This window comes from Marmota flaviventris, chromosome 13 (genome assembly GCF_047511675.1).
Source record: "Marmota flaviventris isolate mMarFla1 chromosome 13, mMarFla1.hap1, whole genome shotgun sequence".
NCBI lineage: Eukaryota > Metazoa > Chordata > Mammalia > Rodentia > Sciuridae > Marmota > Marmota flaviventris.
The window spans coordinates 92,319,420-92,345,962 of NC_092510.1; the positions used below are offsets into that span (position 1 = coordinate 92,319,420).

The window sequence follows — 26,543 nt, forward strand, 5'->3', positions numbered from 1 at the left end:
ATGGATTTGCTTTATATAGTTTTGGGAGCTTTCAGTGTGATAATGTACATGAAGCTTTTGATGCTTAGTAAGCATCCAGTTAATGTTGGAGAATGATGCTGTGTCCTTCATTTTCTTTCTCAAATAGGGTTAGCATATAGAGAATATATGCTAACCCTATTTAGGGTTGAGAAAATTGAGATTTAGAGAGGTGAAGCATTGACTCTGGGTCATGCAGTTTGTAATTGACAAAGTTGTGAGAAGGAAAATCACCAAAGCTTAACTTAGGAGTTAAAGAAGGGATAGGGAATAAGAAGCATAAATCCTCAGAATCAGATTCTGATCATAAGATTTCAAGATTAGTTCTAAGAAATTTGCCTTTCCTGGTTGATCACGAGTCTCCCTTTGCCTAATGATCATCTGCAAGTTTGCTTTTTTGCCTTAAGCTGGTTGCCCAGAACTGAATTTTATTTTCGGTTGCAGCAGATCCCAGCTACTGCCTCATCTTCATTATACTCCTCTGATTCTCATATTCTTATTTAAATGAGTCTACTGAATATCTGTGTCTGATCTTTTTTGGGGAATAGGTAGAAGATAAATCCTTAATCAATAACAGGTCAGACTTGGAATCTGAGTGGTCCTTATCACCAAGTCCTGTTTTTGTAGCCTCTGAGGATCAGCTCTTTGTGGCTGTAAGTTTTTATTGAGGCTCTGTCTTTTGGTAAAATACTGTTAGTCCCAGAGACTGTGGGCTGTTTATTTCCTTCCCCATGGACGGTGTGTAAGCTTTGTTTTTCTTTTCTTCTTTTATTTAGGTAAGTCGGTAAACTGGATCAAATCTTTGAACATTTCCATTAAATGAGACTTGATGAAATAGTTTCTTCTACTTTTCTATTTCTGTAATCACATTTTGGGTTCCACTTATTAACCATCCTCTCTAGATATGTAGCACCTGGAGGTGCTGAGACGACCGCTTTACAGTTTGTCCCCAGATTGTCTCAATACTGTGGGGTGAGGGATCCATTCTGAAGCTCATTCATGGCCATTCTGAAGCTCCTTTGATTAGAGATCTGTAGCTCACAGATGTTAATGCCCCAGGTCAGATAGCTGTAAGTGGCAGAAGCAAGATTAGAACTGGAGTCTTTGTTACTGTCTTTCTTCTTGTTCTTGTGACCTGTTTAGGGTCCTGAGAAGTACTGAGCAATAGTTGGTTTTGATCAGAGCAGATTTCTGCCTCCACCTTATTCATGTCTTCATTATGCCGCACCAAACAGACAGAAATAAATAAACACATTCCCTTACTCATTGCTTTACCAGATTGCTTTGGTTTGAGATCACTGGGTTCATTTTTGGCTTTAAATAAATGCTATAAGGCAATCACGAATTGACCCAAGAGACAAAACTGCTTGTATGATTGGCTCATTGCCCCCTGAGGTTGCAGCCTTCCTTTATTGTCCTCTTTTTTCATCAGGGTCTATGTTCATTTTATTTTAAGTAGAATTAAAAACAAACAAACAAAAAATCCCTCCATCCTGTTCTTCAGAGGGAATCACTTTTGCCACCTTGATTTTCTAGACTTTTTTCTATGTGTAGTCAAGCACATGTCTTTACCTCCTCCATTTTTCTTGCAATGATATGGGAATATACTCTACATACTGTTATGTACATTTTTAAAAAGGAATTTAATATGTTGTTGTTCTCTCTGATGAGACTTCTTCCTCACTCCTTTTAAAGGCTGCATAGTGTTTGCAATTTATACATAGTGAAAACTCTTGGTTAATTTTTTTTTTTTTCAAGTAACTTTTTGTGATCTTCTGAGGCTTGGCTCCCTCTTCTGCTAGGAGTGGGAAGTGGTGGCGGGGAGACTGCAGTTGGGAAAGAAATTGGTATTGCTTTTGCTGCTTGATTGCTTGGGTACTTGGCAACAGCACTGCGCACAGTGTGAGTTGCTTAGGGACATGGACATTTCAGGGCCAGATGACCATCTGCAGCACACCAAGTGATCCCTCCATTGGTTCTCAGACTCAAACTTCTCATCACTCACTTAGGAAGCCTCATTGGTACTTGAGTGCCTCTGGCTCACTGCATGGCATCACTCAGAGCCAGCAAACTTACTGTGTACTCAGTGCAAACTGTGTGCTGTTATTTAACTTACTTCATTATGTTACTCTCTGTTTTTCTATCTGAACAATGTAAGCTTAAGAGAGGTTAAACAAATATGCTCAAGTTCATTTAGTTAGTAGAGTTGAGCAGGATTCAAACTTGAGTCTGTTTATTCCAAAGTCTGTATTTTTGCATTTATGGACTTCTAAAGTGATTTGTTTTTGTTTTGTTTGCTTGTTTTTATAATAAAGGACAACAGTTGATGTTTTAAATTTTAATTATGTGATAATCCAAACTCTGTGGAACATAATTTCCAAAGCTCAAATCGGGAGCATAATCTGACAGTGAATTTGTATGTCACTTTTTGGTTAGATAGGCAATATGGGGATACAGGGTACTTATTAAAATCTAAATATGTTGAGGAATAACTTACATATGACAAAATGAACCCATTTCAAGTGTACACGATGTGGAGTTTTGATAGATATATATGTCCTTGTAACTACTACCTCAATCAAGATATAGAAACAATTCAGTTACCCCAAGAATTTCTTGTCTGCCTATTGGTCGTTCCTCACGTCTCCTCCTTGTCTACTTTTTAAAGAATAGAATATATCTAAAATATATATATAAATGTATTTATGCTGAAATGTAAAACTTCATAAATGTGTTCAGCAGATAGTTATTGAATATCTACTACATGCCCAGCATAGTTCTAGACACTGAGAATAAAGTAGTGAACAAGCCAGACAAAGCCTTTGCCTTATGTAACTTCTACTGGGGAGATGGTCAGTAGCACACAAACATTTGTGTGTGTGTGTGTGTGAGAGAGAGAGAGAGAGAGAGAGAGAGAGAGAGAGAGAGACCCGGCTTGTTTTTCTCTCAGTGGAGGTATGTAAAGCAGTGAAAGGAAATAAAGAATGCCATGGGTGGGGCTGGTGGGGGTTCACTGTTAAGAAGGGTGTTCATGAAGCCTATAGAGGAAGGTGATAATTGAGCAGAGAACTGAAGGTGTGGGGGAGCACAGTAGGCCTGCATTTGGCACCAAGGCACAAAAGCAGAAAGTGCAAATATCCTGAGATGGGAGTCTGCCTAGGATGTTTAGCATAGCATGTGGCCATAGCATGGGTGAATGAGGAAAGACAAATAGGAGATAAAGTCAGGAGTGGAATGAGGTGGCCAAATCATGTAAGGTCTTAATAGACCATGATAAGGATTTGGCTTCTGTTTGGAATGAAATAGGAAACCATTGGAGGGTTTTGAGCAGGGGTGTAATGATGTAGGTTTTGAAAGGTCCATTCTGGTTGTTAAAATTTTGAGAATTGTATTGTAGGAAAGCAAGGGTGAAAACAGGGCCAGTTAGGAGCTATGGCAGTAATGCAGAGAAGAGATGATGGTGACCTGAATTAGTATTGTAATGGGGCGGTTCGTGAGAATGGTTGAATTCTAGATGAGTTTTAAAGGAAAAGCTGCCAAGATTAGCTGATGGATTGAATGTGAGTTTAGAGAGGACTCAAGGATGACTCCAAGGGTTTGGCCTGAGCAACTGGAGGGATGAAGTTACCGTTTACTGAGCTAGAGCAGGTTATGTGAGGAGGTGTTGGGTAAGAGAAGAACAGATTTTGTCCCTATTTGTCAAACCAGTTCTCTTGGAGGGCTATCAGAGTAGCATACCTCCCACTTCAGCAACCATGGGAAAGTTGCATGATTTTTTGAGGCAGAAGTCTCTTTATCTGTAAAATGGGAATAATTAGTCAATGGTTATGAAAACTGATTGGATATTTTATATGAGGCTGCAAATGTAAGGTATATTATATGTACTTAATAAAATTTAACCCCTTTATCTTATAGTGCTCATCATCTCTTCTCCTGGTTAAAGAGCTCTTAGAAACTATCTTTTTTTTCTGGTTATTTAGGAGTAAAACCAAAGATATTTTAAGTGTGTTTTCTGATTTCTCTTTTCATCCTTAATGCTGTTTTTGCTTCCTTACTCAGTAAATCCTCTTCTAAACCCATGTTCATTTTACCCCCTATTTTCCCCTCCACTTTTAGGGATGGGAGGAGTTGAGTCATTATGTTGTAATTATCTTGGAATTTAAGTTGCTCAGGAACGTTGTAGTTTGATTGTTAATAAGCACTTGGTTTTGTTCTTTGAATATGAATTATGGTGATCAAGACCTCCTGGAAGGTATATCCCAAATAAGAAAACCTTGTGCCGAGTCCTGCCTGTGGTGTGAGATTTACCGTGCTTGTGGTGAAGTTGAGGGACCTTGGCTCTCCTTGGCTCTCTCTACTTATAGAACTGCTCCCCAAGGCCTCATGGTCGTTGGCTTTTTGCCATCATCAGCTCTCTTTTTGGGGGGCACTGTTGGGGATGGTAGACCTAATACCTAGACTGATTTTCTGAAGCCAGACTTTTCCCAAGGTGGGAGGAAGGAGAACTCTCCTTAGAATCAGAGCAGGTAATTTCCCAGATAACATTAAAAAGCCTTGAGTTATAGTTCTTTCAGGTTAAATTCCGCCTTTGTTTTTTCCTCCACCCTATGCTAATATGCAGTTTCTCATGGATGATGCCCAGATTTTTCCAGGGAGAGCAAGCTGGGTTGGCATAGAAGAATGGTTCCCAGGCTGAGTCATGGGGAGAGGAAGCTGCTGTACAGCCAGGGAAAGCGAGAATGGATGACCCGAGGATCCAAGGTTCCAGTCAGAAAAATTCTAAGAAAATCAATGCAAGACTTTCTAGTTACAGGCTAGTTATTTCAACTCTCTGACCCTTAATTTCTTGTCTATAAGATGGAATAATAAACACATTTGCTTTCATGAACATTTATTGAAGGAAACTCCTGTGAAAGATGAAGAGAGGGAACAAGAGTAGACAAGGGAAAGCCATTCGCAGTCTCACACCAGCGAAGAAAGGAAAGAGGTCCATAAAGGAGCATTCATGTGGTTTTTAAAATTGTCCTCCTCATGTTTGCTGCTGTTAGTGACTATCCTGTGGCCTTTTCTGCATGGTGATTATTAGCTGTTTCTGGGAGTATTTCTTTCACTGTCTGAGGCAGGTGGCCCCCCAGTTGTGTTCAGGGAGGATGCTAGAGGCCTATAGATTTTCAACAGCTTTATTGGGCTCTTAATTGACCTACTGCAAGTGGACAGCTTTGGCGTTTGTCCACGGAGGTGTGCAGCTATCACCACAATTTTAGGTTTCATATTTATTCATTCCTCACATTTTATTTACTCATTCCTCGGTTGATAAACATTTGGGTTATTTCTACTTCAGGGCTTTTGTGAATAATACTGCTGTGAATATTATTGTACAAGTTTTTTGTGTGAACATGGTTTTAATTTTCTTAGGTGTATACCTGGGAGTAGAATTGCTGGGTTATATGGTAAGTCTACTTAACTTCTTGAGGAACTGCCAAACTTTCTCACAGGGATTGCATGCTTTACATTCCTCCCAACAATATCCGAGGGTTCTATTTTCTCCATCTCCTCACCAACACTTGTTATTTTTATTATGATTACTATCCTAATGGATGTGAAGGGGTATTTCATTATGGTTTCCCTAATGGCTAATGATGTTGAACATCTTTCATGTGCTTGTTGGTCCTTTGTATTTTCTGTAGAAAAATGTCTGTTCAAGTCCTTTGCCTTTTTTTAAATTGAGTTGTTCATCCCTTTGTTAAGTTACGAGTGTTTTTAATATATATTTTGGCTGTTGGACATATTAGGTTTATGATTTTTATCTCTCTTTTTTTTAAAAAACTTTCTTAACTTTTTTTTAATATTTATTTTTTAGTTGCAATTGGACACAATATCTTTATTTTATTTATTTTTACGTGTTGCTGAGGATCGAACCCCGGGACTCACATGTGCTAGGCGAGCCCTCTACCACTGAGCCACAATCCCAGCCCCTTTCCTAACTTTTTAAATTACTTTTTAAATATATGTATGACAGTGGAATGCATTACAATTCTTATTCCACATATAGAACACAATTTTTCATATCTCTGGTTGTATACAAAGTATATTCACACCAATTTATGTCTTTATACATGTACTTTGGATAATACTGTCCATCACATTCCATCATCATTTCCAACCCCCTGCCTCCTCCCTTCCCCTCCCACCCCTCTGCCCCATCTAGAGTTCATCTATTCCTTCCATGGTCCCCCTCCCTATCCCACTATGAATCAGACTCCTTATATCAGAGAAAACATTCGGCATTTGGTTATTTGGGATTGGCTAACTTCACGTAGCATTATCTTCTCTAACTTCATCCATTTACCTGCAAATACCATGATTTTATTCTCTTTTATTGCTGAGTAATATTCCATTGTATATATATGCTACATTTTTTTTATCCATTCATCTATTGAAGGGCATCTAGTTTTCTAACATTTTTTAAAAAATATTTTTTAGTTGTAGATGGACGCAATACCTTTATTTATTTATCTTTATGTGGTGCTGAGGATCGAACCCAGTGCCTCACATATGCTAGGCGAGTGCTCTACCACTGAGCCACAATCCCAGCCCCTTCATCTCTTTCTAATTGCAAAAATTATACATACTTATCACAAAAATTCAGATGCTACAGAAATATAAAAAGAAAAATTCATTTACAATTCCCCAAGTATTCTTTCCAGAAATAGCCACTTCTAAGTTCAATATGTATCTTCTAGATTTTAAAAGATGCATATGTATTCCCATATATATGTATAGGTGGTTGTTGACCTATTATGGTTCAATTTAAGGTTTTTTGACTTTATGATGATGTGAAAGCAATATGCAGTCAATAGAAACTGCACTTTGAATTTTGATCTTTTGTGGGCGGGCAGTATGCAGTATAGTACTTTCTTGTGATCCTGGCAGTGAGTAGCAGCTCCCAGTCAGTCATGTAAAGCAGTCAGGGAAGCGACCACATTCTACAGCATGCTGTATTGCTAAGTTATGTTATTCAAGGGGTTAGCTATATGAAATGAATTTTTGACTTAGGATGTTTTCAGTTTACAGTGAATGCATCAGATATATACCCATCATAAGTCAAAGAGCCTTTGTAATTTAGTTTACATAAATGAGATTAAATTTCTATAGTATCACAACTATCTTTCTTTCTTTTTCTTTTGTTCTTGAATTAACAATATTGTGTGCATTTCATAGCAATCTCATTGTTTTTTTTGGCTTTCTGGAAATATCCTTTTGAGATGAGCATAATAAGATGTGGAAACTGGGGATCAGAAAGTTTAAGTAACTTTCCCAAGGTTACAGATCAGTAAGCGGAGGAGTGCATATTCAAACTTGAACCTGTCTGTTTCCAGAGTCCATGTTCTTACCATGTTATCACATTGTTACGTGGGCTGATGACCTGGCATCTGTTTCCTTCTAGTTCTGACCTCCTTGTGCTAGCTTCTATATTGCCTTGTAGATCTAGTTACAGGGTAGTGTGTATAATTTGCACATTCCAGGAAGTTTTGGTAATATCTTTTTCTTATGTGAGCTAAACACATAGCGTTAGTGATCTTGAAAGGAAAAATGAAAATCATAAAAGAATGCCTGATGACCTGACTTGGGCTTGGGCAGCCACAAACTGCATTTGAACAACTACAGCTGCGTTTTCTACCCTTTCATTCCCACTGCCTGTTTGCAATTGCTGCTTTTCAGGGCCATTCATTTCAAGATTAGTTCAGTACATTTGTTTTCTACCTTCTAGATCCAGTGAGCCTCCGTGCAGGTTCAGGATGCCTGCCCAGTCCTGTTTAGTGTTGCTTCCCATCTGGCCTGTGGTGTTTCAGAAGCGTCTCCTGCTATAACAGGCTCCAAGTGTGTGGGACGGGGACTCCCTCCCCGCACACATGTGCTGATTGAAACACTCAAGGAAGTACAATCAGGAAAGAATGGAACCTGGGCTGAGGAGAAAGTTGCCACCAATATTTGTGCAAAAGCTGCACACAAAGGACATGTTTCCCTTTTCCCTGCCTCTTCTGTGTTCTCTACCCTTTGTATTATGTAAGTACCTAGCAATTGACTGCTGTAGGTCCATTGCATTCCTCTTTAGATTCTTTTTCCCCCACTGCTCTTGAATATGTCAGAACCTTGAGAGTTGCAGTGAATTATCTGTCTCAGCAGGTCTTAATATTTAAGAACAGTGCTGTACTTATTGCTACCACTAGTAAGAATAGGAGCTATGTTTGTCCAGTCCCAACATGGAGAAAATATAGCAGAGGGCCTGGAATTTAGGAGACAGAACACACTGGGTTCAACTGTCAGGTCCACCAGGAAGTCATTGTGTGATCCTGGGCAGTTTATTTGATCTGTAAACAACGTTTTTTTCTAATCTGTGAAATTCATGTAGAAATACCACTAATGTCATAAGAGTATTATGAAGATTCACTGAGGTATTGCATGGAGATTGCCTCAGCTCAGAGCCTGGCACATTGACAGAGCTTTGCAAATGTTAGATTTTATTATTATCACTGAAGAGATGCAGATGACATTGGGGTCAAATGATGAGGCAGATATAAATGGGGCCCTTATTGTATAATAAAATTCCTCCTTATTGTCTTCTCTTGCTTTATTTTTTTCATATCACTTATTTGTCATTTTTATATATTTATTTGTTTACCTCCCCTTCACTAGAATGTGAATGTTTTGAGAGGAGGGAGGAGTGTTGTCATTCCTAGCCCTGGAATAGGGCCTAGCATGTAATAGGTATGAGTCATGGAGTGTTTGTGGAGTAAGTGAATATGAACGCTCACTATGTGCTCACTGCTGTTCCAGGCACTATTTGTGTATTAGCTAGTATATTTATAGCAGTCTTTTTAAGATCAGTGTGAAATTATCCCTATTTTGTAGATGAAGAAACTGAGTCACAGAGGAAGGAGGTTCATTGCACCCAGTATCACATAGTTAAGTGGAAGAACAGACAGTTTTTCTCCATAGCCTGGGCATATAGTCACTGTACTTTGCTCTCTCTTAGTAGACATTTCTATTTATTTATTTATTTGGAGTATTCGGGATCCAACCCAGGGCCTTGCACCACTGAGCTACATCCCCAGCCCACCATTAATTTTATTACTTATATATTATTATTAATTTAGAATAGTATAGCACATACATATTCAAAATTCTTGAAACATCATCTCTCATTTGCTCACAACACTGTGAAATAAAGGTAGCATCTTAAATCCCCCAACCCCACTTCGATTTGATAGTTGAGGAAATAGTAACATAATGTTTATCGAGCACATCACTACGTGCCAACACATTTATTAACGTTTAATCCTCACAACGATCTGACTAAGTAAACGGTATTATACAAATTTGACAGACCCAGGACTTGGGTTCCCCTCCTTCTGGGTGACAGGGAAGGAAAAGATAAGTGATTTAATCAAGGGCACTCAGCTTCGAACATGGAGCTGGGATCCTTGACCTTAGCTCTTTCTCTTTCTGTCATTCTGGACTGTATTTCAGGATGGTTCAGCCAGGCTTCAGTCACAGAGAAGTCCTTTGAAAGCTGGTGGCCAGTTTTGTCCCCGGAGAGAACTAAAATTACTGCTTGTGGGAGAAGTCCTTCCCAAATGTATAATTTCCTTTGGTCTGATGTCTTTATGAGACATTAATACATGTGAGACAGGCTAGTGGGAGGAGTGGGCATGATGCACCCAGAAGCATCGGAAATCTGGCTGGGCTACTCAAACAAAAACATTTCCTTCAGGGCCAGTAGCTCCAGGGCAGTGGGCAGCTCCCACTGGCAAACAATGAAGCAAGGACTGTGTCTGCTACTAATTGCAGGCCAACGCTCCTACTGGGGGGAAGTCTCCCAGCAGCCCAGTGAGGAGGTAGCAAGGAACCTCCTCAGTGGAACTGTCAGAAATGTGTTTTTATTTGCCATTCCCTGGAGTGCTGCTTCCCTCTGCTTAGCCACTGGCACAAAACTCTTGACTCCCACAACCCCCACTGCTTGCTACTATCATCTGTTCCTCTTCTGTTCCTTTCCGCTCACCATCTATTCTACAGCCCTAGCACAAGTGACCAAATCCTTTTTGAGTATTTTCTTCCTCACCACTCACATCCTGTTGTCCCCAAGTCCTGGAGATTTCGTAATATTAGTACAACCCCCTTGTGTTGAGCTTTTGTAGTGCATATGCACTTGAAATATGCTGGACCCCTGCCACCCCTCATTTCATTTAATCCTCATGTCCACTCTCCTGGTAATATACATTCTCTTCAGAGTTCTGAAGCTAATAAGTGGCAGAGCTGGGATTTCAGTTTAGGTCTTCTTGGCTTTAAGGGCCCCTTTAAGTGGCCAGAGATCCTTCTGAAGTGGAGCGTCTCTCAACACTATAACTGGTTTACCTGTTTACATGTGGTTTTGTACATGTGTCCCATTCTCCTTGAAACAATAGGAAGTATCATTTCAGTTAGTGGGATTCTCTTTTGTGCTGCTTACCCGTGGGGCATGCCCTCTGCTTATGGTTCATGGGAACATGCTCCAGAAATTTTGCAGGAGGGCCCCCTTCCAGGATGTTACTGAGAGATCTGCCTGGTAAAGTTTGTGCAAACAAAGTGTAACCCTGCCAGTTCAGCCAAAACCCCTGCCTTATGCTGGCAGGCTCTCTGACCCCAGAGAAAAGACTGCTGTCTTCATCATGGAGCTTTGGAGCCAAGAAGCCGCTGCAGGGTGGAACCTGGGCTCTCCATCTACCTGCCTGGGGGCTTCTGTGTTGTTAGAAGAACCATGCTTAGCTCTGGTTTGTGCATTGCAGTCTCTACAGAACCCAGGTCTTATCAAGTTTTCTTTGTCCCTTGAAACACTTCTTTTGTTTTTCTAGGAACAGTCTACTAGGACTCTTTTTTTTTTTTTTTTTTCATTTTTAAAAATCTTCAAATATACACTAAAAAATTAACATTTTGTTTATCTCTGAAGTATACAATTCAGAAGGATTAAATACATTCACTTTGCAATACAGCCAGTCTCCAGATTGCTTTCTTCCTGCCATATTGAAACACTATACCCATTAAATAATTCTGCATTTCCCTCTCTCCCCTACCCCTAGACTTGGTTGCCACTATTTTTTCTGCCTCTGTGAATTTAACAATTCCAGGAACCTCGTATAAGTGGAATCATACAATATTTATCCTTTTGAATCTATCTTATTTCACTTAGCATAAAGTGTTCAGGGTTCATCCACATTTACCATGTATTAGGATCTCATTACTTTAAGACTGAGTAATATTCCATCGTTTGTATATATTTGAGACTCAGTATGACATTGAAGGCCTGTAGCATTGCCCTTGCCAGCCTTTCCAGCCTTCTCATTTGGGGTTGTCTTTACCCTCTGCTTTCTGCTTTCTGTTCTCTAGCCACACTGACTTTTTCCTGTCCCTCAGAAGCAGTATGTTCTTACTGCTTATTCTTGACCTGGGAATAAAAGCCTTTCCACGTGCCATTCCCTCTGGTGAGAATGATCTTCCACCACTATCCTTTCCACTCTTCCTCATCTTAATTAAAAGATCATCTTACTTTTATCTCTACATTTACTTCCTGGGGTAACATAGTGATTAGTTATGCATGCGTCTGTTTAATGGCTGCCTTCCTTGCTAGACTGTAAACTCATGTGTTTACTGTTATATCCCTTGTTTCTGCCATAGTAACTGGAATAGTTGCCCAGTTAACAGGTTAAATGAAGCTAAAAGTTGAATGAATGAATCAATACCGAAAAAAGAAAATTTCAAGGCTACATGCTGGATTTGGATCCCAAAACGTATATGAAATGTGCAGTTATGCATCAGATTGCAAAAGGTCATCTTGCTGAAGCATAGATCTTTGTCCTGTCATTTCTTGTTGATAAAAATGTCTCATGAATATAAACTTTATTATTTGAAGATGCCTGAGGGGTTGCCAAAACCCGAACAGCAGCAACAGCAAAGGACAGTTTACATTTTACACCAGGTTTGGTGCTGGCTGCTTTCCAGATATTATTTCATCTTAGTCTTGTGATTACTCTGAAATGGAGGTGCTGTTTTGTTTTTAATTGCTACTTCTAGATTAGATGACCAGGGCTTACTTAGTTTAAATAACTTGCTTAAGGTAACTTAGCCTATAAGTGACAGGTCAAGAAGTGGGGGTAAACCATGGGATAAAGTATGCCCCTCCCACAGCACCCTTTGCTCATCAACTGGAGTAGTCTCTTTTTATTGTTTATTTACAAACAGGGCCACTACCTTGCTTTTCTTTGAAGCCAGGGTTTTGTGGTTAAAGAATTTGAAAATTCCAGGCCTGTAGAACAAATTCAACCCTGGTGTGTCCTTTCCAGTCTCATACTTGCCCTCCCACCATTACATCTTCCTCTATACTTCTCCCCAAAATGCCCTTTCCTTTCTTCTGCAGGCAACAAGTTACTGTGCATCTCAAAGGCATTTTCCAGATCTCAGAACAAAAGAATTATTTTTTCTGCATGATTCCCCCATAGAAGGTCCATCCTACTGACCTAGAGGTGGTCAAATCTTTTAAAATAATGACTGACAAGTTTATTTCTACCACATGACTGAGTCTGGAAAAGTTGGACCAGACCTGTTTCCTCTCTGGAGCACCTCAGCTTGGTTCAGAATCTGGCATGGAACACAGGGGGCTCAATCAGTGTTTGGTAACTGATGCTGAGTGGGCACTCAGAACTAGCCAGCCAAGGTCAGAAGCCTGGAGTACACCCCCTACCACCAACCATCACCATGCCCACTCACAGAACTCCATGAATGGGAGGTGTAGATGATGAAATGTATTATTCACTGCTTTGGAAAGAAATTAAAATATTTCCATAATACAATATGTTTCTTTTCTAAAACAGATGTGTCCTTATTGTTTCATGAGGGAGTAATTAAATGTGTTTGATTAAACATTTATAAATGCTATCATTTATTCAAGGCTTATATTGCTGTGTTTGTGGTATTTTTAATCTGTCATATCTGCTTTTCCCAATCATGCTTTAAAATCTTCATTTTAGAGACAAGGAAACTGAGGCTCAGAAAGATTAAGTAGCTTGCCCAAAGATAGTCAGTTTTTTTTTTTTTGGCTGGGGATTGAATCCAGGGCCTTGTGCATTCGAGGCACACACTCTACCAACTGAGCTATATCCCCAGCCCTGATAGTCAACTTTTGAGTGAGTAATAGAGGAATGAGATTGATCTGCAAATGAGATTGATCTTCAAAACCAGTTCATTGCCATTACCCTAAATGTCTAGTCTTGTATTTTCAGCTCAGCACCCCAAACTGGCATGCATTTGCCTTCTTCCTCTCAGCACTTCCTGTGTCCAGCATCCCCTGCTCTTTCCCTCTTTCACCCTTTCCCCACTCCTCATTGTGCCTCCTTCTCCATTTCCTGTTAGTATCTTTTAGATGATTGAGTCTGTATTTGTATCCTGAAGCAGAAATGTTTTTGACAATATCAATACTAATTGTACACTATCTCATTTAGAAACTGGTGTTAATTGTGTGGTAATGTCATATTTGTATTAACAGATACTACAAAATAATACGTTTTTAAGAAGATCAAATCACGTATGATTTTGTTTTTTTTTATATAACCTTTTACTAGTAAGATTTTTGGGTCCCAATTTATATTTAAAATATATATATATATAATTACAGTGCACTAATAAAAATATTTTTTTTCCATTTAAAATATAACAATGTATTGTAAAGTTGGTTAGAAGATTTTCTAAAGCAGTGGAATATCTATTTCAAGTTATATATGAAAAACAAGATTGAAATACTTCAATGAGGTCTTTTTAGGGAAGTTTAAGAGGTTTCTTACAGTCTTAAATGCATTTATTTTATGCCCCTCCTAGGATTTCAGCAGGATTAAGTTTTTTGAATCAGTGGATCAAGTTTTAATTTTCCTGTTCCTTCCTTACACTGACATATGCTTTGGCAGAACAAAAAAGAGACCTAAACATGTCAGCATGATTTTTGTTCAATGAATTAAAAACCATAAAAGTAACAAGATCTGATCCAAATCCCTAAACTCCTGACATGGTGGTTTTGTCCTTTTCAGCCCCAAGATTCATGTTACTGACTTTGAAAAGCTTTCTGTCTGGAAGCAGAAGTGCATGATTTATTTGAAATAGATTATAAGGGGTAAGCAGCCTGGAGTAGTGGAAAGAATACAGTCCAGAAAGATTTGAATTTGAATCCCAGTTCTGTCACTCAAGCCCCTTGGCAAGTCCCTTGACATCTGTGAGCCTCAATTTCCGCATTGGAAAATGGGGGTATTAGACTTCAATCTGAAGAATTTTTGTGAGAATCAGTGAGACCACATATTCAGAAGTACTCACCTGGTATAGAGGGGTTTAATAGCGGTAGTGATCAGAATCATTTTTATTTTGAGAATACCTTCAAGTAGGTCAGTCCAGAAGAATTTACTTATAATACAACCGTCCACTTCATTTTCAGAGCTTTTCCTTTCTTAGAATTCTTTGAATTCTTTTTCTCATCAGAGAAAATATCAGATAGGTATCACTAAATGTTCAGTAGCTACTTATCACTATTCCACACTGAACATGTACCCAGAATGTGGGATTATCCTTACTCAGCAAGAACCACACTGATTTGAGGGTCAGGGAGCAAATACCAGTGATGTTAATTTCAGGACAGAGAAATTTTGTTATACTCAGAACTTCATTGACTTTGAGACAGGTCAGCCTGAGTTTGACTTTGAATAAGATAGTAAACTCTTTGGACCTCATTTTCTTTATTTATAAAATGGGGTTCATGGCCTTATAAAAGACCCTCCATGATATGGCTTCCCAGCCTCTTCTCTCTCTTTAAAAAAAAAAAAAAAAAAAAAAAAAAAAAATATATATATATATATATATATATATATATATATATATATAATATTTTTTTTCCTGTTCCTTCCTTACACTGACATATGCTTTGGCAGAACAAAAAAAAGAGACCTAAACATGTCAGCATGATTTTTGTTCAGTGAATTAAAAAATTAAAATTTATATATATATAAATTTTTATATATATATATTTATTTATTTATTTTAGTTGTCAGTGGATCTTTATTTATTTATATGTGGTGCTAAGAATTGAACCCTGTGCCTGAGATGTGCCAGGCAAGTACTCTACCACTGAGCCACCGCCCTAACCACTCAGCCTCTTCTCTTATGACTCCTTACTTTGTTACTTGTGCTCCAGCCAGTTCCTGTGATGAAACATGTTCACAGCTTCACAGCTTCAAGCCTTTTTGTATGCTCTTTCCTCCTCCTACATGTCTCCCCTTACTCTGCCTGTACTGGCAGTTTGGACTTTTTTGATTCTAATAAGGTATATTAGTCAGAATGAGCTATGCTGCATTAACAAGCAATCCCAACATCTCCATGGCTTATAGCAATAGAAGTTTATTTTTTGCTCATGCTGCATTCTAGAGGCTGTTTGTCATGGTCATTCTGGGACCTGAGCTGATGTAAATTCTTATCTCAACTTGTACTGTGGCCAAGGAAAACAAATGTGATAGAGCATGCATTTCTTCTGGAAGCTTCTATCCTGAGGTGATACCCATCATTTCTGCTCAGATTTCATTGGCCATTTCATTTTTATGTTGAGAATACATTCAAGTAGGTCAGTCCAGAAGGGACTGAAAGCTGTGTAGCTTAGCTTTGGAAGGGGTCAAAACGTGCATTTCTCCTATATGCCCAGAAGGATAAGAACCATAATACTGGTAAACGGACCTAATGACTATCATGTTTAGATATCATTTCTCTAGGAAAATCTTCCCTTACTGCCCCCTCCCTAAACTTGGACAGTCCTAGGTGATTTAGCTGAGTGGGTTTTTTCCTGTGGCACCTTGGCCTTCCCCATATCCCTTTCCATAGCACTGCTCATACTCCATTGTAAATGTCACTGCTTGCTTCACTCCTATTGCAGCTCCTTAAGAGCAAACAGTGGTCTGTCATCTTCATGGTAATATCCTCAGTGCCTAGCACTCAGTTTATAAAATGGAAAAAAGTTTTGATAAGTGGTAGGCACTCAGTTTATACAAATGGAAAAAGGAAGGCCGGGCAAACATGTTAGGCTAGTTTGCTAGGTTGTTGTGATTATTGAATGTAAACTAATAACTATCTGTGGTGGTTGTAAGGATTAGTGTATAAGTGCCTGTCTCAGTGGCCTATTGTCAGCCTTCAGTATGCTCTTTGCTGTTATGATGAGGATATTAAGTAAAAACTAATATTTATTAAACATTTATAATGTGATAGACACTTCCTAGGTACTTTTTGGAAGTTAACTGGCATAGTGGTTCGCCCATGTTACATTGTGACTCGTGTTACATATTGTTTGGTTTTGAAATCAATTGAAAGTCATTTGTTTTAATAAGATTATGAAGTTACTACTTGTTTTGGATGATTTAGCGATCAGAGATGCTGCTATTTCTATAACATCATCACTTATTGCTTTCTTTAGCAGGAAGGAGGTAGAGTTATGGCTCATTTTTGATTGTTTAATTGAGCACTTAAAATGTACCGGGGTCAGTGCTAAATAATTCACATGCATCATCTCATTAATTTTTTACATCACTCCTTGAATCCACATTAGATGGGCACTCTGAGGAAAGGAGACCATGTATGTGTCTCATTAGTAGCATGATCAGAATTTGACCCCAGGTCTGTGTAGACTTCCTCTTGTACTTTTAACAGTATTCTTTTTGAAAATTTTTTGTTTGTTCTTTTTAGTTATCATGACAGTATTTTGACATATCATACATACATGGAGTATAACTTCCCATTTTTTTGTGGTTATACATGATGTGGAGTTATACTGGTCATGTATTCATATAAGAATATAAGAAAGTTATGTCCTATTCATTCTACTGTCTTTCCTATTCCCACCTTCTTCCCTTCATTTAAAATTCCCTTTTGTCTAATCCAGTGAACTTCTCTTCTTCTGCCACCACCCCAGTTATAGTGTGCTAGCATCTGCATATAAGAAAGAACATTTGGCCCTTGGTTTTTTGAGATTGGCTTATTTTCACTTGGCAAGATAATCTCCATTACCATCCATTTACTGGCAAATGCCATAATTTCATTCTTCTTTATGGCTGAGTAATATTCCATTGTGTATGTATACCATGTTTTCTTTATCCATTCATCTGTTGAAGGGCACCTAGGTTGATTCCATAGCTTACCTATTGTGAATTGAGCTTTTAAGCAGTATTCTTATGGGCTGTCCTTAGCTAACTCAACATACTTGACCTTGAGCATATCCATAGGCATGTGTCAACAATGTTCAGAGTAAAAGTTACAGACTGTGGAGTTAATTGAGTGATATTAAATTCTTTGCTAGAGGCTAATGTCTAGATGATTTTGTTGATTTTTTTTTTGTTGTTGTTTTTTCTTTTATCAGAGTAACCAGGGAGCACAGGGAAATGCTGGTGAAACTGGCCAAACAGAACACCAACAAGGCCAAGGACTCTTTACGGAGGGTTCGCACCAATGCGATGAATAAGCTGAAGAAATCAAAAGACAAGACTTCGGAAGATACCATTAGGCTCATAGAGAAGCAGGTACTGTTGCCGACAGATGTGGAGTTTATGTTTCCAACCCAAGGAATCATTCATTCATGTGTGAAGCAAAGACAGTTTAAACAAACATCTCTGGTCCTTTCATTCACATGACAATATTGACCAAGTCTCTGTCCTCATGCTGGGCCCTGGAGGGGTCCATAAAAGAGGATAAGATGCTGTTGACTTTTTACTTGTGCTAGGCTCTCTGCTAAACACTTTATATTACTTCATTAATTCTCGTCACTATAGAACTGTGAGGAAAAGTTCAGTGACGAGCCCAATCATGTTGCTGGTACATGGAAGAAAGGGCATCCAGAGACAGGCAGGCTGATCTCAGAGCCTACCTGCTAATGCTCTCTTCTCTGGTTTTCTGGTTGCTGAGAAGTAAGTACTTACGTTGTCAGTGTGCTGAGTAGTAGCACTTGAGCAAGTCTTAAAGGAGCTCTTGGATAAAAGAGTGAGAGACAAGAAGAAAAGAGACAAGAACAGCATGTGCACCGGGATGATGATATAAAAGAGGCTTGTCACATAGATCAGTGGGGCTTTAACCTAGGCTAAGACTAGGGAGTGAGTAGAGAAGATAGAAGGTCTTGAAGACCAGGTTGAGGAGTTTAAATTTTAACATGACCATAGTTTCCCACATTGGCTGTGCATCCATAGCAGTCACCTGTGGCCGTAGTAATGCTGTATGACCAGCTACTTCAAAACTCAGTGATTTATAGTTTCAAAGCATTATTTGTTACTCTTGTTTCCATGGTTAAGCTAGGTAGTAGCTGTTCTAGGCTGGGCTCTCAGGGAACTTGGCTGCAGATCTTGGACTGGGTTCAAGTCTGCTTTATAAAAATCTTCCAGAGTCAATAAATTTCCAGGGCGTCTTTACTTGGCAAGAGCAGATGCCACTGTGCCTGGCTCTCCCTTCTTTATGTTGATTATTATTATTTTTTTCAAAGCAAAAATAACTTCCATTAGTTTTCCTAATACTTAAGTAATACATGTTTATTATAAAAGGAATGAAGTGCTGGGTGTGGTGGTGCATGCCTGTAATCCCCGGGACTTGGACAGCTGAGTCAGGAGGATTGCAAGCTCAAGGAAACTTAATGAGGCCTAAGTAACTTAGTGAAACCCTGTTTCAAATTAGAAAATAAAAAGGGCTGGAGATGTGACTCAGTGGTTAAGCACTCCTGGGTTTAATCCCCAGTGCCCCCCCAAAAAATAATAATAATAATGAAGAAAGTCATTGAAGTCTTGTCACTAAGAGATGACCATTACTAACATTTTAGTGCTGTTCTTCAGGCTATCTCTGTAAGCGTATATGTGATCTATAAAATACCAGTGATCTATAAAATTTATCATTTTTCCATTGTAAAAATCTTTAATAAAGATATCCTTTGCATGTGTGTGTGTGTGTGTGTGGTATTGGGGATTGAACTCAGGGAGGAACTGTCACCAGGCTACATCCCCACCTCTTTTTTCACTTTGAGGCAGGGCCTAGCTAAGTTGCTGAGGCTGACCTCAAACTTTCGATCCTCTTGCTTCAGTTTCCCAAGTCACTGAGATATCACAGCTGTGCACCACCACACTCCGCTTACAGATGCTGTCATGTTAATGTTGGCTCTGACCGTTATTGGTGGTAACTTCACTTGCTATTATGTAATTAAAGGATGGGAGAAAATATTCAGGAGACAGCCTTGTGTATGCTTCATTTTGTTCTTTTTCCGTGTCAGAAGTCACCAAAATTTGAGTTTTTGGTGTGGGTTTTTTTGTTATTGTTTCATATAAACAAGGATGCAGTGGATTGTTGCTTCATAAACAGTTTTAAAAAACTTATGTGTTTACTTTTTTTATTCCTGATTATCAAAGTAATGTCTGCTCATTATAGAAAATATAGAGTACAGAAGACTATTTTCAAAAATGGGGGAAAATGCATATCACAAGCCCACATTGCACAAGTGGCTCCTCTTAATATTTTGGAATAATTCTTCTGTTCCTTTTGTTTGTTTGTTTTTAACACTATGTAATTGTAAACATGATGAGTACGTATAGTGTATATACAATTTTACATCCAGCTTTTCATTTTCCATTTGGCATTAAAGACATTAACATTTCCTTGTCATTATAAATGGCCATTTCTAATGGCTGCTAGTTTGTCTTGAGGTTTTACCCATGATTCACTTTTTGAAGCCCTCTTTTTGGACATTTAGTTTGTTTTAATTTTTTTTTTAAGATTGCAGTGCATATCATTATAAGTCTTTATAATTCCTTAGGATAGAATGTCCGAAGTGTGGAAGTACTATGTAGAGGAAATACATATTTTTAAAGTTCTTAGTATATACTGTCTAAATCACTTAAGATTTAAAAAATATGTGTGCTAAAATTTTGCCTTTTCTAACTCAAACCTAGAAGTTTTAATGTGAGCTTAAAATATTGATGTCTTGAAACTATTGTTTTTACTCCTACACTATATAGAGAAGATTGTTTTTTTAATATAAATTCATATAGCCTTTCTAGAGGATAATATGGCACCATATACCAAAACCCATACATTTCTAATTCAGTTAGTAATTTGGGAATTTATCCGAATTAAATTGTTGTGAATTTTTTATCTAAAGGGATGTTCTTCGATGTATTATGTATAATAGCTGTCTAAATTTCTGACAGTGGGAAAATAATTGTTTTATAGCTACTCATTGAAATCTGCATAGAAAAACAGTAAAAATATTTTTATAGACAGGAAATTTTTTTAGAATATACTTTAAGTTATATAACATGATGCCATTTTTATAAAGAAAAGTCACATATACATAGAACAGTTGGCAGCTTATATATATCAGATGATAGAATTATGGACAATTTTTATTTCATTTTTTGTGAGTTTTTTTTTTAATATTTTTCATATTTTTTTTTGGTGGACACAACATCTTTATTTATTTGTATGTGGTGCTGAGGATGGAACCCAGCATCCCGTGCATGCCAGGCGAGTGCGTTACCGCTTGAGCCACATCCCCAGCCCCTGTGAGGTTTTCTTTTTAAAGTTTTTTCCAAAATTCTTTTGAGGTCATTTTTTTTTAACTTTATAAAAACACTGTTTCTTTCATCTTTGTTATGTTAGAATCAAACGATGATTCAGTTGTAGTTTCTGTCTCAGCCATCGCATCTGACTCCCAAACTCCCCCAGCCCCTCCATACTTCCCCAGCCCTGGCCAGCTCTGCTGAAGAAGGACCACAGTCTTTCTGCTCAGGACACTGACATCTGCCTGCCTGCTGTTTCACCTTCACTTCAGTTTGCTATAAATGGGTCTGTTGAACATTAAAGTACTTGGCAGAAACCACCAGTGACTCTAGCCAATATCCTTTCACTGCTGCCTTTCTCTGAGAAACAGCCTGCTCTGAAATGAGTGAAGCCCGGTGCTGGTGAGGATGAAGGAGGGGAGGGCTCTTGGCAGACTGGGCTGCAGGCAGGGAGGCCAGACTGGTGAGCAGTGGGGGTCCCAAGCCAGGCCTCAAGAAGGATGACTTGTATGCAAGCCTGTCCCAGAGCTGTGTGCTGTGTTCTTTCCATATCTCTGTTCCTGCCTTTTATTTCCCTGAACTTGTTAAGTGCAAAAGTAATTCTCAAGACAATGATGTTGGTGATAATATCATAATCTTTACAAGTCATATGATAATGAAAGGGCTTTTGCTTTAGAATTAAGATATTCAAATAGAATTAAGAATTCAAATCCTAGCTCCTTTACTTCTGTGCCATGAATGTGGCTTCACTTTTCTGAGCATCTGCTCATCTGAAAAGATTGACGTGAAGACCAAATGAATGATACAGCATATTTAGAAGTGACTCATGGTTGCTTGTCCTTGGTAATTTTTACTCTGTTTGTCCCATGTCATTCCTCTCCCAACCTTGGGACTTTAAGGGTACTAGGATTGATAACTTTTAATGACCCTATCATAGCCAGGCTGGAATGAGGAAGGACTTAGGCCAGGTACTTAGACCCCTCAGTGGGAGCAGGAGCATCATACTGACCATTATGGGTGGGTGAGTTCCTAGCCTGGCCACACTACTGACTTTTTATGTGATTTTGGGGCAGAGCAGTTAATGTTCTATGCCTTGCTTAATCCTCTGTAAAATAGGGATAATGCCTGTCCAGTCTGCACAGGGGTTGTGTGAGATGATTGCATGAATTGAAGGAACAGAGGATGAAAAACTTTGGCACAGTAGGAACAATTATGCAACAGGCTGGTGAAAAAGTCTTCATAATATGTTAAAAAGACTTAATTGTATCCCCTATGTTGTGAGGATTCTGTGCAACAAAGTGTGTGAAAATGTAGCCTAGTGAACATGTAGTATCTGGCATGTAGTGAACATTCAGTAAGTGGAAGCTGTTCTTGGTATGTTGGTGTTGATTACCAGTATTTTAAGAAGTCAGACAGAGATGGAAAAGATGAACCTGCAGGTAGACTGTTCCCAAGGACACTTTGTACTTATAATATGGTAAAAAGTTAGTAAATATTTCCATTGATTGATTAATTTGAAAAGAAGTTAGGAAATGATAGTAAAAATCACAGTAACAACTATTTGCACAGAAAATACCCAGTTTTAAATGTGCTCATATGTTCATGATTTTGTTTAACCTTCACAACCACTCTCTGAGGAAGGGACTGGCATCCTCATTTGATAGATAGGAAACTGAGGCTCAGAGTGGGAAAATGACTTGCATATTGTCTCTCCATGTCGTCATATTGTTACCCTGGGTGCTGTGTCTTCTTTTTTTTCCCATCCCTATGCCAAACTGTACTCAGTGCCATTTCTGTAGAGGAGGTTTATGGCTGGAGTGCTGCTGGGCAGTGCGCTCCATCTCGTGCAAAGCAGTTGCAGAGGCCAGAAACATTTCAAGGGGTTTTGACTGGCTTAGTGAGGAGAGACCAAACTGCCATTCTAAATTCAGTCTAGAAAAGTGTCTGGCAACCTCAGGAGCTTTACTTTTCCAGCTTAAAAATGTACAGCTGTTGCTATGGTGAGAGATGGCTGCCTCCCTACATGGGACCAGTTGCAAGTCTTTTTTAGTTTCTACTCTTTCTAGCGCATTTAGTTTCCAATTCCTGACCAAAGCTTGGGGTTCACACATCAAAATGTCAAACAGCTTAGCACACAGATCCTGGGCACTATGCTGCTACCTCAAAGCTTCCCACCTAAGCTTCTTCCCTTCAGTCCCATATAGACAGAGGGGGAGGCTTTAGTACCTAGTAAATCATACTGGCTTTTTTTTTTTTTATTCTTAGAGGCATATATATATGCTTAATGCAAAAAATTTGGAAAACATAGAAAACTTTAATAATTATTCACTTACTAAATGCTTTCTGAGAACTTGAGATGTGCTAGGTGGGATGTGATTGATAAGAGACATGAATAATATATTTCTATCTTCCTATCACTAAAAGATAACCACTGTTAATATTTTGGTAAGTTTCCTTCTTCTTTTAAAAAATATGCCATTTTTTTTTCCTTTTTTCTTTTGGTACCAGGAATTGAACTCAGGAGCATTCACCCATTGAGCCCCAGCCCCAGCCCTATTTTGTATTTTATTTAGAGACAGGGTCTCCCGAGTTGCTTAGTGCTTCACCGTTGCTGAGGCTGGCTTTGAACTCACAATCCTCCTGTCTCAGCCTCCCAAGCTGTGGGAATTACAGGTGTGTGCCACCATGCCTGGCTAGGCCTTTTTTTGTTTACATATTTTATAGATTATTTCAGATATATAAAATATATATGTATATTTATAATTCTAATATATATTCATATGTACATAGACATATATACACATAGACCTATATAAAAAACATACATATATACATATAAATATATATATAAAATATACATATATATAAAACATATTCACAGAGAATTTTGAATCTTGATTTTGCTTTAAGTGAAGGATAACATGAGTATGTCTCTATTTGAATTATTGAAACAGACATTTTTGTTCTCATTACAAATGTACCCATACTTGTTATAAAACATTCAAACTGGAATTTTACCTGTGTGCATTCTCTCCATGAAAAGTAGACGGTCTCACCCAATTTTTAAAAATTATTTTTAGGTTGTTTTTTTTTTAAAGTTTTATTTTTTGTAGTTGTAGGTGGCAGAATGCCTTTATTTTATTTGTTTTTATGTGGTGCTCAGGATCGAACCTAGTGCCTCATGCATGGTAGACAAGTGCTCTGCCACTGAGCTACAGCCCCAGCCACAGTCTCACCCATTTTTAATGACTGTATATATTCAGCTACTTCTCCATTCCATAACTTTGGGTTTTCTGATTTTTCATTATTAAAAATAAAATCAGGATAAATATCTATGTGTTTAGAGCTTTAAAAATTTTCAGATCCTGTTCATATGATAATTTCCCAGTTGAGAATTCAGGGATTAAATGATAGGAACATTTGCATCATTTAAATTCCTATCAGTGATCTATGAGCTTATCCATTTTACTATAGCTTGCTAGCATTGAATATTGTAATTAAAAAACACATCAAATTTTGCTAACTATGATAGCCAAACTGTATCTTGTTTTAATTTGCATTTCCTCAGTGTCTATTAAATTTTCCATGTTTGTTAACCAGATGTACTTCATCTTTTTTGAAGGCGTTTTTTTTTTCTGCTTAACTCTTGGGATCTTAATATTCTTTTTATCAGTTCATCTGAAAACATTCTAAACTGGTAGACTAGCTGAGGTGTAAGAATTCTAGAGGCCCATTAAGAGACAGTCTGGCTTCTTTGTTTCATATAATAGTTAAGAATGTAGGCTGTGGAGTCAGACTACCTTGGTTTAGATTTTGGCATTGCAGCTTTCTAGCTCTTTACCCTGTAAGTAGTGATCCAACTGCTTCAGTTTCCTTATTTGTAAAATGGGGATAATGATAGTATCTGACTCACAGGATTACTGTTGGGAATCGACAAGAATGTATATTTGAAGTTATTAGTACAGCTGGCTGGTACTCAGTTAATGTGAACTTTTATCACTGTAATTTTTCCTAGATAACCTTTTCATATTTCTGGAATGTTTGTCCCCTATCTTTCTGCAGCCTTGGTTAAAAAGCTATCTCATTTTGTGTTCTTGCAGATCAGCCAAATGGCCGATGACACAGTTGCAGAGCTAGACAGGCATCTGGCAGTGAAGACCAAAGAACTCCTTGGATGAAAGTCTGTCAGAGCCCAACCACACACCAGCCAGTTTCTGGTGGATCCCATGGGGGCAAATTGGCACCTCCCACCCCCATCTCCATCCACGTGGAAGTCTGTCACTGTGCTGTCAGTGCAGGGAAGGCTCTGCCTTCCAGTGGGATACTCAGATCTGCTCATTCTCTTCCTCCTTCCCCCTGCTCACCCCATTCTACTCTGAGCCTTCTGGCCTGGTTAGCCCTCAGAGAACATCTACTGCTGGCAGAGTGTCTTTACTTGGGCATTTGCCTTGACCACGATGTCTCCGAGGGATGGGGATCATTAGCAGGCTTTGAACTGCCTGCTCCTCATCTCAGGAGCCTCCTTTTTCAAACAGTAAATCAAGCCCTGTTCCTAATTTTAAACTCTGTTCAGACTGATGTGGGCCTTCTGCTGTGACTGAACCCCTTTGCTAGAGGCCCATTTCCACCAAATGAAAAAATTTTAAAAAATCGGAAAGAATAACAGCTACAAAGGAAAGGACATAGTTGGTTGGGGTGGATGATCTCTAAGTACCTATATTTAAAGCAACCAAGAACAGCTTTTGCCTCTGGATCAACTTCATGCATGCTCCATTCTCTGCCTGGATCATTTTTCTACTCCTCACCAACAGGCCAGGCCTGTTTACTTTTCTTATCATGTCATCTGGGAATCCTTCCTTTACCCCCTAACCTAAAACCCCCACTGTTGGCTCTCAGTTCAATCTAATGCTTTTATTTGTACCCAAACTATGATTATTATTATTTTGCCAGTTAGTCTATGACTTGGCATAATACCGGGAATATAGAAGGCATTCGTATTTTCGCATTGTGAATAAATTGCACATAGTAGCTACCTAATAAATGCTGGTTTCTTCTGTGATGTAACAGTCCTTCTGTCTTTTTCTACTCTTGTCCTTAATCTCAACTTTTACTGTAATTAGATACCTTCTCCACCCCCAGGGCCTACTGCCTGTTGTTGATAGACAACAGGTTTATTTTATGTGGTTTATTTTGGCCCATCTTTGAGTGCCAAGTTAAGTTAATCCCTATCCCCAATTATTTTTTTCTTTCATCCATTCACAATATAGCCACTGTGAGCTAGAGTCAGCTAAAGCTTTATAGTTATAATGCATAGTAAACTTAACAGGTGTATATTACCTCCTTTTAAATAAGAAAACTGGAGCTGGCCTGTGTGGCATATGCCTGTGATCCCAGCTACTGGGAAGGCTGAGGCAGGAAGGCAGCAAGTTTGAGGCCAGCCTCTGCAACTAAGCAAGATCCTGTTTCAAAATAAAAATTTAAAATGTCTGAGGATATAGCTCAGTGGTAACCTATCCCTGGGTTCAATCTCCAATGTTCAATCTCCCCCACAAAATAACAAACTAAGATTTGACAATATTAGGCAACTGATCCTCCTCAAGTAACAGAGCTGGAAGGTGGTAGAGGATTTTTATTATTTATGGTCAGTCTCATTTTACAAAGGTAAAGTTTCTTGCCCAGATTTACATAGCTAACAAGTGGCAGAGCTGGGGTTCAAATTGAGGCCTGATTCTAAAGCCTGCTCTGCTCACTAATGAGTGGAAAACACTGCTTTTTCCTACTCTCTCACACTCAAGTGTGGATCACTTCTGTGACAAAGATGTGTGAGGTCTCCCCCAACACGCAGGCAGTTCTCCAGTGGCCACCAAACCGTATGTCTTACACTGAACTTCA

At 38.6% G+C, this 26,543-nt stretch overlaps 1 protein-coding gene across 12 annotated transcripts in view; it reads left to right on the top strand.

The window, feature by feature from the left end:
* The window catches only part of Mrrf (mitochondrial ribosome recycling factor), a 51,024-nt gene extending 25,314 nt beyond the window's left edge, over positions 1-25,710 (top strand). For 11 of the 12 annotated variants that reach the window (XM_027944801.3, XM_027944800.3, XM_027944803.3 and 8 more), the window contains 2 exons: positions 17,483-17,642; positions 24,752-25,710. In XM_027944801.3, coding sequence (XP_027800602.1) covers positions 17,483-17,642; positions 24,752-24,829 — 238 coding nt within the window. In that variant the 3' untranslated portion in view covers positions 24,830-25,710. The remainder of the gene's footprint in view (positions 1-17,482; positions 17,643-24,751) is intronic. The other variant, XR_011704156.1, reaches the window with a different exon arrangement.
* Positions 25,711-26,543: the final 833 nt, after the last annotated feature.